General features: G+C 36.7%; 1 protein-coding gene across 3 annotated transcripts in view; it reads left to right on the plus strand.

Moving 5' to 3' along the window:
- LOC103155714 (ras-related protein Rab-5C-like) overlaps nt 1-7253 on the plus strand; it is an 11799-nt gene extending 4546 nt beyond the window's left edge. For all 3 annotated transcript variants that reach the window (XM_007577493.2, XM_007577495.2, XM_007577496.2), the window contains exons 2-6: nt 688-985; nt 2591-2742; nt 3429-3551; nt 3643-3736; nt 5968-7253. In XM_007577493.2, the coding sequence (XP_007577555.1) occupies nt 817-985; nt 2591-2742; nt 3429-3551; nt 3643-3736; nt 5968-6101 (672 nt within the window). In that variant the 5' untranslated portion in view covers nt 688-816 and the 3' untranslated portion in view covers nt 6102-7253. The remainder of the gene's footprint in view (nt 1-687; nt 986-2590; nt 2743-3428; nt 3552-3642; nt 3737-5967) is intronic.
- Nucleotides 7254-12078: the final 4825 nt, after the last annotated feature.

The raw sequence follows: 12078 nt of genomic DNA on the forward strand, positions 1-12078 counted from the left end.
TTGACACATTTTGTTTTGACTATTTTGAAATGTAAATGTATATTTATTTAGCATTGATTTATCTCTATTCCTTAGTTTTGATTTTATTACAAAATTTAAATATATGTTTTAAGTTAGCTAAGTTTTAACTGGAACATACCAGAAATATTTCCAATCTTCCTAATTGGTCTTTCTTGAAACCAAATGTAAAATGTGTCAGGCTTTTTTCAGCCAGCTGATCAGTAATGAGCAGCAGCAGGTTGGGGAGCATTGTGCTTCTCTGTGCTCCACACAATCAAAGTAATATCAATTAATATCGATCTTTTAGGTTTCAGTGCCTTAAATATGGGACTATAAATCTAAAATTTTCCTATTTCCATCCAGGGTTTCCCTCAGTGTATTAAAAGCCTGGCGGGCCACCAGACTTTACTTGTGTCCCCACCAGGCTTAGCTTTATTTATTTATTTGTTTGTTTATTTCTCTTTTAACCATTGCCTTTTTTTAAGACTTTATAGTTGGTATTTAGTTATTAATCTTCCAATAATGCATATCATGTGATATTTTCAAATTTCCTGTCAACTTTAAACATTTTTTAACTCAAAAACATGGCGGCCAACTGGATGAATGACATCAGCACCGGGTTTAGAAAGTTTTCTGGGGGAAACCCTGTCCACCACTGAATTTTATCTTTTTATTTTTCCTGTCAAGGACCTGAACTCTTCGCTGTGGTGCGATCCATCTGGTGTCCTCTCCAGTAGTGCGATTGCTGCCATCGCTGATCCTCGGACTCCGCACCTGACGTTACATATTGCTGACCTGCAGTTCCTCTGACTACCAATGGCTGGGCGCGGCGGTGGAGCAAATCGGCCTAATGGTGCTGCTGCGGCAAACAAAATCTGCCAGTTTAAACTGGTGCTGCTGGGGGAGTCGGCCGTGGGCAAGTCCAGCTTAGTGCTGCGCTTCGTTAAAGGCCAGTTCCACGAATTCCAGGAGAGCACAATCGGAGGTAAAAAGAAACTGATAAAGAAATGGAGAGAGATGCAGTTTGAGGGTCTTTAAAGGAGAGAAACAAATCTTCAGTTTGATTTTATATACCTGCACAGTGGTGCAGTTGGTAGTGCTGTTGCCTTGCAGCAAGAAGGTTCTGGGTTCGATTCCCGGCCCCGGTCTTTCTGCATAGAGTTTGCATGTTCTCCCTGTGCATTCGTGGGTTTTCTCCGGGTACTCCGGTTTCCTCCCACAGTCCAAAAACATGAACTGTCAGGTTAATTGGTCTCTCCAAATTGCCCCTAGGTGTGAGTGTGTGTGTGCATGGTTGTTTGTCCTGTCTGTGTCTGTGTTGCCCTACGACAGACTGGCGATCTGTCCAGGGTGACCCTGCCTCTCGCCCAAAACGTTAGCTGGAGATGGGCACCAGCAACCCTCCCAACCCCACTAAGGGACAAGGGTGTAAAGAAAATGGATGGATGGATACCTAGATATAACAGTGATGTATTATAATAGTGCTTATTGATTTGAAATTAAATAAACTACACTTTGGGGAATGAAGACATATCAATGATTTATTTTTAGCTAAATAAGGAATTACATTTACAGACTTGGCCAAAACGTTTGAGAATGTCAGAAATGTTTTTCACCAACCTTATTTCCTTATTGTTAATTGTTTCATTGATGTTCTGTGGTTAAGTGATACCCATTTTATAAGTTTCAATGGCTTCAATTGAGTTATATATATCCAAATATGAATAATATAATAACATCTGAAGCGTTTCTTTGGCCTTCATTTTAGTTGCTGAGCCATAAAGTTATCACGGTCTTGACCAAATCGCTCCTGGATTGTCATGCAGTTGTTCTCTGAGTAATTTTTTATTTGCTTTCTTTATTTTTGCCAATGTTTTAGCCGAAGTTGGTTAATGATGAGAGTTAACCACATGGGATTCAGCCAGAGCAGCAACTAACAGTTATTTTAGTAATCTACTGATTATTCTGATGATTACTCTGTTAATCAGATCAAAAAATTTACACATTTCACTTAACATTTCGTTTGCATTTTATTTCCAAATTAAAAATACATGAAAAGATACAAATGAACAAATAATTACATTCATTTTTAAATAAGAAAATAAATAATAAAAATAATGAATAAATAAATTATTTTGTTCCTTAAAGTGCAATAACATGGCATTCCTTGAATGGACATACAAAGTTTCTTGTTGGTTTGTTTTTTTAGCAAATTACCATTTTTTTGTGTGTCTGTAAATTCCACTTCTCAGCTAACTAAATTAGTTGACAACTATTTCTATAATTGATTAATCGCTTGGATGCAGCTGAGGACATGATCAAACTACCATTCAGACCAAAAAAATCCTGGTCCTTCCTGCAGAATGTCAGCCTGTTCTTGATGTTTTTCATGAAATTTTCTTTGCTGCCTTTCTTGACACCATCACAATGGTGTCAATTTTCAATCCCTGTAATCCCGACCAACTCATTCTCAAAACATTTGCCCACCTTTAGTAGACACAATGCAACCTGATCCGATTGTCTAATTGTCCGATCTTCCATCTGAACCTCAAGTATTAATCAGAACATATTGATGCTGTTTGCCCTTCAGCTGCGTTCCTCACTCAGACGGTCTGTCTGGACGACACCACTGTGAAGTTTGAGATTTGGGACACAGCGGGTCAGGAGCGGTACCACAGCCTCGCCCCAATGTACTACAGAGGCGCTCAGGCAGCCATCGTGGTTTACGACATAACCAACACAGTGGGTATCAGCTGCAGGATCAAAGAGTTGAAATGAACAAAGATGGCTTTTTTTAGTCGTTGAATGAATTGCAATCTGATTAAAAGATTATGTTAAGCTAGAAGACTGAAAGTTTTGCTTTGATTATGCAAGATATTCTGAAACATGAATCCTTGTAGGATGACCGAAGTGAAGTTGGGCCTCCCACCTTTTTCAAATCAGACAAAATTGGGTCAAAAGTTTGTGCTACGTTTGTGCAGCTAAACTTTTTGTTTGACGCTGTCATTTTAAAGATATTAAAAAATGTTTCCAGAGGTCATGAAAGGCCAATGAGCCCTTCACCTTCATCAAACCAGATAAAATTAGTGTCAGTCAACTCGACTATGTTTGTGCAGTAAATATTTTGTTTGTGCTGAAGTTTAAAGGTAATTTTGATTTCATAAAATTACCTTTAAAGTTTCATTAATATCTTCATACCCAAAGCAACACAAATAAAATATTTGCTGCACAAACGTAGTCAAGTAGATTAACACCAATTTTGTCTCATACGTACAAGGTAGCACAAACGTTTGACACCATTTTTGTCTGATTTGCTTGGATGTGTGTTGTGGCTTCCTGTGTCTCCCTGAGTGATGAAAATGTTTCCCTTCACTTAAAAACATCTTGAAACTTCAGAATCGTGCTAATCCAGTCAACTGGTTTACTAGGACACTTTTACTCGTGCAAAAAACTGGGTGAAGGAGCTTCAGAGGCAAGCCAGTCCCAACATCGTGATCGCTCTGGCAGGCAACAAGGCGGACATCGCTGACAAGAGAGCAGTGGAGTTTCAGGTGGGAAGATTTAATAGTACCACTGAAAAATTTTACGCTGATGTTGTTTTCAAATCAATTAAAGATAAATCTTGACAAATAATCTTTCCAGGAGGCGCAAACGTACGCTGACGACAATAGTCTGCTCTTCATGGAAACTTCAGCCAAGACTGCGATGAATGTCAATGAAATTTTTATGGCCATCGGTAAGTAGTGAGTTGGGTCTCACACCAACAAATATTTTTGGTAGCAGCTGGTTAACACAATCGTAACTGATTGGATTGAATTTCATGAGAAGAAAAGAGTAGGGGTGGTAACTAAGAAGTCTACACTTTCAGAGTGATTAACATTTGTTTGCAGTCATATGTAGTTTAAATTAGAAATGGAGGATATAGAAGAGAGTTGTCTCATTGTCTGAAGAGAAAAATAAACTACATTGAATATTAAATAGGCCAACTTATTTGTTTTTCTAATGAATTTAAGACACTCTAAGGTCTTAATTTAAGACTTTTTAAAGATGCTCAGAAACTTTGTATGAACAGCACTAGGAATCAAAAATCTAAAGTTGTATTGTAATCAATTAATCACATAATAAATTAAAACAAACTCAATTTCCATTGACATAATTTATTTTTATCTCTCTTTTCTCTACAAAAACCTGGAGGATAAAAGTTTTCAGTTTGGTGTTTTGATCTCAACTAGTCCTTTTCTTAAGAACAATTTTGTTTATAAAGACTTCAAAATTAATTTTATTTGCTGTTTTGTTTATTTACTTGGGATATTTAAAATGTCATCCAGTTCCAGAGTAAAATGTTAACTAGAATTTAAAGTTTACTGATCTTTGAGAATGTGTTTCTGCCATTATCATTATGTTACTTAAAAATGGTCTCAATACAACAATATTATTGTTTATAGCAATAACTTCTGGAACAATTAGCGTCCAGCAAAATGTGTCGTGACAGGCCGAGGTACAACAATTATAAAATTACTCTTCTTATCATCATCATCATCATCATCATCATCAGTAAATACCAGGGCTCGTGTCTGACAGAATGACAAACGCATTTAGCATATTAACTTTAGCTTGAACAGGAGAGAGTTTAAGTTTTATTCCTTGCACCACTCCTCTGTTTGTCATTATCTGAAGTCGACTTCCTGTCTTTTCTTTCCCCCAGCTCACACCTTTATTTACAGCAGTTTCATTATTACCTATTTTGAAATGCGCAACCCATAAATAACATGATTTCACACCTATGAACAAATATGAGCACATCTGCATCTGCACACAGAAAAACACTCATAAACAGAAATGCATACGTGCATCTCAGAGTTTTTCATGGCAGATTGAGATTCAAAATTATTTTCATTTTATAAAGATAATAAAACTCTAACCTTCAGCTCCCCGGCCAAATCAGGACTTCGTAATCTCTAAAATGTTTAAATACTTACAGTCAGAAGTGTGTTAATAGATAGTTAATAATTTTGATCTTAACCTTTAAGCTCTGTAAAAAAAAATAAAATAAAAAAAAAGAAACCTAAGAGCCCACTGCACTAAATCCCATTGAAATCCTCCTGGTTTTCCACCAAATATCGATTCTGATCTCTTCCTGAGTTAAAACATTAGTGTTGTTGTTTCTAAATGAACTTGTTTTCTTTACGTTATTTGAGGTCATTTCTCATTTTTTGCAAATAGTAAATTTTTGCTTGTAATTTCAGAGACATGTTGTCAATAGTTCATAGAATAAAAGAACAATGTTCTTTTTACTCAAACATAAACCTATAAAAATAAGAAAAACCGATAATTTTAATTGGTGTCTTAATTTTTTCCAGAGCTGTTTATACAAATCCCCACATGTTCTAACACTCAGTTTAAATCCCCAGTACCTTGTTAAAATCACCTTGATAAACCATCCAGAGAAGAAATTAGAACAAACTTGGATATCTAGAGAAACTACATGTGACCTGAGATCAACATTTAGCATTAAACTTTTTATGCTTTTACTTTTCTATTAGTTTATAAATTCTGAAGTTCGTTTTCTTTTTCTTTTGTTTCTAATTCATGTAAAATACTTTGAACGGCCTTGTTTCTGAAAATGTACTGTAAATAAAATTACCTTACCTTTTAAAACTGGCTCAAACTTTACAATTTTTCAAAATCTGTTCAAAACGCTATGAGGAGAAAATCTGGTACAAATCACCCGAATGTGTGATCCTCTTGGTCACAACTGGTGGTGGCAGCATCATGCTGTGAGGAAAACCTGCTTAAGGCTGAGACTAAAATAAATATGTTCAAGTTTGGGTTAATGTGACAAAAGCTTGAGGACGTAAATACTTATTGCAGAGACAAAACGTGTGCGATTTTGAAGGAAATAATGCTCAAAAACAACACTTTGTTGCTGAAAATTTCATTTCTTTTCAAATGTCTGTCTCTCTATAGCAAAGAAACTTCCAAAGAGTGAGCCTCAGGGCGGAGCAGGACAAGGCGGGCGGACAAGAACCGGGGTGGATCTACAAGAGGCGACCCCCGCAGGCCGCAGCGGCGGGGGCGGCTGCTGCGGCGGCGGCCATTAGCGAGTGCAAAACGACGAATTTGGAGAACGAGCCGTGAACTTCATTTTAAGGACAACATGTAGCTAAACCGCAGGCAGGCAGGCAGGCAGGCAGGCAGGCAGGCAGGCAGAGGAGGGCAGAGCCTCTCGCTTCTCCTGTACTTAATCTGATATTACAGATGTGATTATCTGGATCCTCTGATTAAAAGAACTTTAACGAGAATCATAAGCTAGAGGGAACTCCCAGCATCCTCCAGTACTTCTTTACCGCCTTTCCACTGTTTGTCTAAAATCCCATTCATCTTCCGTCTGTTTGGCTTCTCAGAGCGCTATTTTCAGGTTGCTGCTGTTCTGGGTGAGCATGTGTGTTTGTTCTGAATGCTTGAGTCAGAGAGTGCGTGTGTGTGTGTGTGTATGTGCGTGTGTGTGCATGTGTATAAATATATGCACACACATGTGGTCGATGTCTGTCATTTCCTTAATTGCTGATCTTTATTTAGTCAACCAGTACGCAATATTGTTAATGCTAAACTTGCAAGCAGCAGAGCGATGAAGCTTTTTGTCTTATTACAATGAAATTCACATGATTGCATACCTGTTTGTTTGCACCTGGGATTTAACTCCGTAGTTACTAATGTGTATAGTGAGACCTTTGTGTGCATCCACACATACTACAAAGATTACTAAGATCGTAACCTGTAAAGAACGTCGTTGCCTCCAATGTCTTTAAGGGAAAATGCCTGAAATTAATCAGTTTTGTGAGGGGAACTTGCTGACTTTTGCACAAATATTGCTGAAAAACACAGTGAGGTTCATCTACAACCAGCAGTGCAGATAATCTGACAGGCATGCAACACATGCATCTCCCATACCCATATCAGTAAGGATCGGACCGTTCGGATTTCCACACCCCACTAGAAATGTAAATGTTATTTCTGAGAAGGACTCGGATGAAACGGATAGTTTTAGAAATGCTCACAAACTTGTTTTTTTGTTTTTTTTGAGGTGTGATGATTTGGTGGTTCACTCATAAAAAAGCTTCTGAAATGTTGGAAAAATATATAGTTGCTTTCATTTGTTGTGTCCTGATAACTAACACCGAGATGTTAGTCATTTTTTAAAAAGAGATATGAAATAACTTGTAAATCAAAAAAATAAATAACATTCAAGACTTCTTCTGTTTTGTTTTGTTTATATTTTGGGATTTAATTACATTTAGTTTTAGTTTTTTGGATGAAAATGAAAACATTTGCTTAAAAATATGAAAATATTTTTTAGATATTTCAATATTACAATTCGGTTAAACTCCTATATGTTCAAAATTAATGACAAAATTCCCCTTCTAAAAACATTTGAGTATAATCTAAGACCAGTAAAATGTTATTTGATTCATGCACTGCAAAAACACAAAATATTACCAAGTATTTTTCTGTAGTTCCTAGTGCAAATATTTTATGCTTAAAATAAAACTAACATAAAAGTAACTTTTTAGCAAGATTTAGAGGCTTGTCTTAAGTAAATAATTCCTTAATATTGATGAAAAATCTCTAGTTCTACTGGCAGATAAATTAACTTATAACATGGGGAAAAATGTTTTAAGTTAAATAATCTGAACTTTTCCATCAATATTAAGAAATTAATTACTCAAAACAAACCTCCATATCTTGCTAAAAGTTACCAATACGTTAGTTTTGTTAAGATATTTGCACTAGAAACTACACCAAAACTACTTGATAAGATTTTGTGTGTTTGAGATAAAAACTTAAATCAAAGGCAAAACCAGCATTCAAGATGGCTTCCCAAATCATCACCAATTGTGAAAACTGCGAAGAAGTTTGTTTTTTGTCTTCTACACTCTTTCTCCAGACACTGGAACTTTGATTTACAAATAAAGTATGAAAATTACCTGCATCTAAAAAGAGGCCAACAGTCAAAGATGCTTTTGATGTTTTCTGCATTTTTCCTTCCACTCAATTTTCCATCACAGCGTTGTGACAGAAAACCCATCTTGTCAAGCAATGACCTTTTGTGGCTTTCTCTAGTTGCAGATATCGTTAATAAAATCCTACCCTGTAAGCACTGAAACAGACAATTTATGATCCTATGAAATACTTAAATTCTTAGAGAAATTTTGGTTAGCTAGAATTAGAATTGATTTAAAAAAAAAAAAACAATAGAATTGTTTGAATATTGTGGGGAAAAAATTAATGAGTAACTATTTCCCAACACTAGATGGTAGCACAATACTTAAATCCTAAAACCAGAAAACTCTGAGACGTCTGAAAGAAGAGGGTCTTTCCAGGTTGTTGGTTTATATAAACAAAGCAAATTAAATATTTATTGTATAAAAGAACCACAACGAGACCACATTCAATATTATAGGTATTTTCCTAAATGATGTGAAAACATGGACATTTGTACATACACTTATTTACATGTATGTAAATACTGTTTTGCTTTTTTGCCTCTTTTTGAATGTTTGATGACATATTTTGGTCCAAAATTAGGAAATCGTGGGCTAAAAAGTTGCTTCCAACATTGCAAATTAGCAGATTTTTGGCTGAAATACTGGGGGGTAAAAAAACAAAAAAAAAAAACGTTGAAATTCTGATTATATTTTGGTTTTTGTACTGCTTAAAGATTACTATTGACTAGTGACTCCATCTGGTCACTCCTAACAAAACCTTACGGATGGATGCCCCCTGGGAACTAATCCTCCCCCTACCAACATTTCTGAATAAATGAAGCATTAAAAAGGAAATATTTAACAATTTCCATTGGGGGGAAAAATAATAAACAACCTGATTAGCTTTAAAGAAACAGTTTTTTCACTTCAAGTTATACAGCTACATTTTTTTTAGCTTTATTTGTAGTTTCCAGGTTGGCAAGTTTGAACAATATGCCTCAAAATAAATTTGCAGGCCTTATTTAGAAACATAAATATGAACGTAAATGCATTATTTCACATATTTTATAGGCATCCAGGTATTTAATTTTCACAGGTAGGCTAAAATGACCTGAATTGATCAGCAAAAATGTTGAATGGTTTAAATTTATCCCACAGGTTCACCTAAATAAAATGAAAAATTGAGAAATAGAGAACATAGCTTAAGCAGGCTGCTTAAAGAAAAAAACATCTTTTTAATCTACATTAAATTATATACTTCCAGTCTATATTTTTCTAACTTGCTTTTGTGGTTTGTATTCCACTAACAATACTTTAAATTTATCATCGCTGGCTCAACACACACACACACACACACACACACACACACACACACACACACTGTTTCACCGATATGGCGCCGTTTCTGCCCAAAGAAAAGCGACTGCTCTGCTCACAGTAAATGATTTCTCATTTGTTGGGCTGTCAGTCAAGATGTGTTCTGTCAAAAAAGAAACTCATTTCATGCTTGGCCTCTGTGAATTATAATGGGCTGAGAGCCTGACTGAAATTGACTGTGTTTAGGGGAGCAGCTTAGCAGAATAATGAAAATGTGGCCTGAAAAATAAACGTGTTTCTCTGCCCTTTCTGGGTTTGTAGTCTTCCTTCAAGACAGGAAATGAGGTCATGGTTACTAGAATTATCTTATTAGCTACTGGGACTGTAAATTAATGTTAATATTTTACAGAAAACATAGAATTTGACGTATTTTTACCATCTTCCTGGACAGAAAGGAATGTCGTTAAATACCAAGGACATGGGGAACGCCCTATCTGGGTTGTGTTTCGCAGGGGAGTCTGAGATTTCTGCTGATAGCGATCAGACGTGAGATGTGGTACAATAATTGTCTCTTATCTAAAATGAAACATCTGCCACCAGCTTGGGGCTTAGAGAAGAGAAGAAGGAAACTGAATGCTATTTAAAATAAAAAAAAACTGTTGTTGAAAGTGAAGCAATTTTTTTAAAATACCAATCTCATAAAAAAAAAATTAACTCAATAAATTACTTTTTAGAATTTCTTAGATTTATATTATGACCTATTTTGTAGATGACTGTACACAGGTATAGATTTATATTCTCAATTTATAATCACAAATATCTCAAAATTATTTCTATATTGGCACTGATGTTAAACACTAAGTGTAAACTTTTTTTGTTGTTGTTCAATGGACTCACTAAGAAAAGATTATTGACATGTTTGGCCTTTTTCTTAGTTTAAAGTCATTGTTTTGGAGAACATAAGAGTCCCAATTCATCATTGGTTCTCCAACGAGTCTTCCATTGATTGGTCGATCAGTTTTTTTGCGATGGCTCCTTCACTGGAAACCCTGGCAGATTTAGTGTAGTTAAATATTTTTGTTAGTACGTTGATCTGTTTTTTCTGTGAAGTTGTAAGATTAAAATTTTGTGTGTTTAGTGTTGCTTATTAACTTTCTTTAGGCATGTTTCTCACCATAGCCAACTTGGTTCTATGTGCAAAGTGAGGAACCACCAAGGTACACAATGATCTGAGCCAGAACCAAACAGTTAAAAGTCTAGGAGTGATCTTCCTGGCAAAACAACCAGGAAGATGTTGGATCCAATGTCGGATGATCCAACGTTGGATCATCCGATCCAACGTTGGATCGGATGAGGTATTCTTCTCCAGCTAGGATGAACAGCTAGTTCATCCCTTGCCACGAGACTTAAATTTTGGCAATTTTGCACCTATTGACATCGGGACGTGACGTCACGTTCTCCAGAACTCCGCCCACTCCGCCATGATGGACGTCAAAAATAATCAATGCGTTCGTTTAAAGCCAGGCTAAAACAGACATCTGTAACTTAATATCGCTTCTATTTAGTTGATTTCACTTTAAAAATAGACATAGGGTGCTGCGCGGTCGGTTCTATAGGCAGACAAGGATGCAAACCAAACTTGTCATTTTAATTTATAACTTTTTAATAAGGAAAGCTACGGCGGCGATGGATAGCAGCTGTCAATCATAACGACTGGCAGCTGTCAATAATATTGACCGTCAGCGCTCGTTGTAATCGCAGATTTGCAGCTGTTATGGTCCGCACAGGACACACAAGATAAGGAGTCCAGACCAAATTACATAAAACAAAAGGGTTTATTCAATCCGAGGCTGGACATAGAGGTACTGGGGAATCGTGGCAAAATAAACAAAAGTGTAGGAGCATTCACGAACCAGCCAGGAGTTGACCGTCGGATTCGGGCCGCTCCCCTCACCCTACAACCAAAAACCGGAAAACCTCGGCTTGGCCGACGATCCCCAGACCTAACAACACAAGAGGGAGGTTAGCAAAGAAAAAATAACATAAATGGAGCGGGAGCGAGGCTCGGAGACACGCCACCAACCAGGAGCTCTCCAAACTTCCTGGCACATGTGGGGCTTCATCCTTTTAAACTCTCCCCAGCCAATCAACTGCAAGAAGAAAACAACAATTAAACAGGGATTCATTCAGAACAGTGACAGGAGCCCGTCACACTTTTTACAAGGTAAGAAGATTAGCGTTTATATACTTTATAAGCAAGTATTATTAGAAAGATATAGGCTGTGTCCGAATTCAGGGTCTGCATCCTTCGAAGGACCGGTCTAAGTAGGACGGGTCCTTCGAAAAATATCGCATTATGGAGAATTCGTCTAATAGTAGCCATGGAAACATTTGTGTTTCTATGGCTACCGTCATGTAGCCTAGCATGTATATATATATAAAAAACTGGTTAGTCTCCCGTCTTTTGTACGTTTTTAGGGCTGATCTGGTGTAAGGGCAAACCACTGTTTATGACAGTGATATAAATCAAGTGCTGTGAATTCAGGAAAAGTCGGCAATTTGAACAACACGTCAGGAGGAAGGAGGTTTCGGTCGGTTTCTGAGCTAGCTACCGCCGTCTATAAGCACCAACCAGGTGTGTTAAATTAGCTTGACTCGTACAAGTTAAAGCCACACATAAACTGGCAAAAACAACTTTTGAAAACAATTTCAGTCGCTCTGTTCAGTCCCTCACTTCCGACGTCCGTCATGGCGCCTCTAATGATTAAGTGAAGTA

The sequence above is a fragment of the Poecilia formosa genome, unplaced genomic scaffold (assembly GCF_000485575.1).
Source record: "Poecilia formosa unplaced genomic scaffold, Poecilia_formosa-5.1.2 Scaffold444, whole genome shotgun sequence".
Taxonomy (NCBI): domain Eukaryota; kingdom Metazoa; phylum Chordata; class Actinopteri; order Cyprinodontiformes; family Poeciliidae; genus Poecilia; species Poecilia formosa.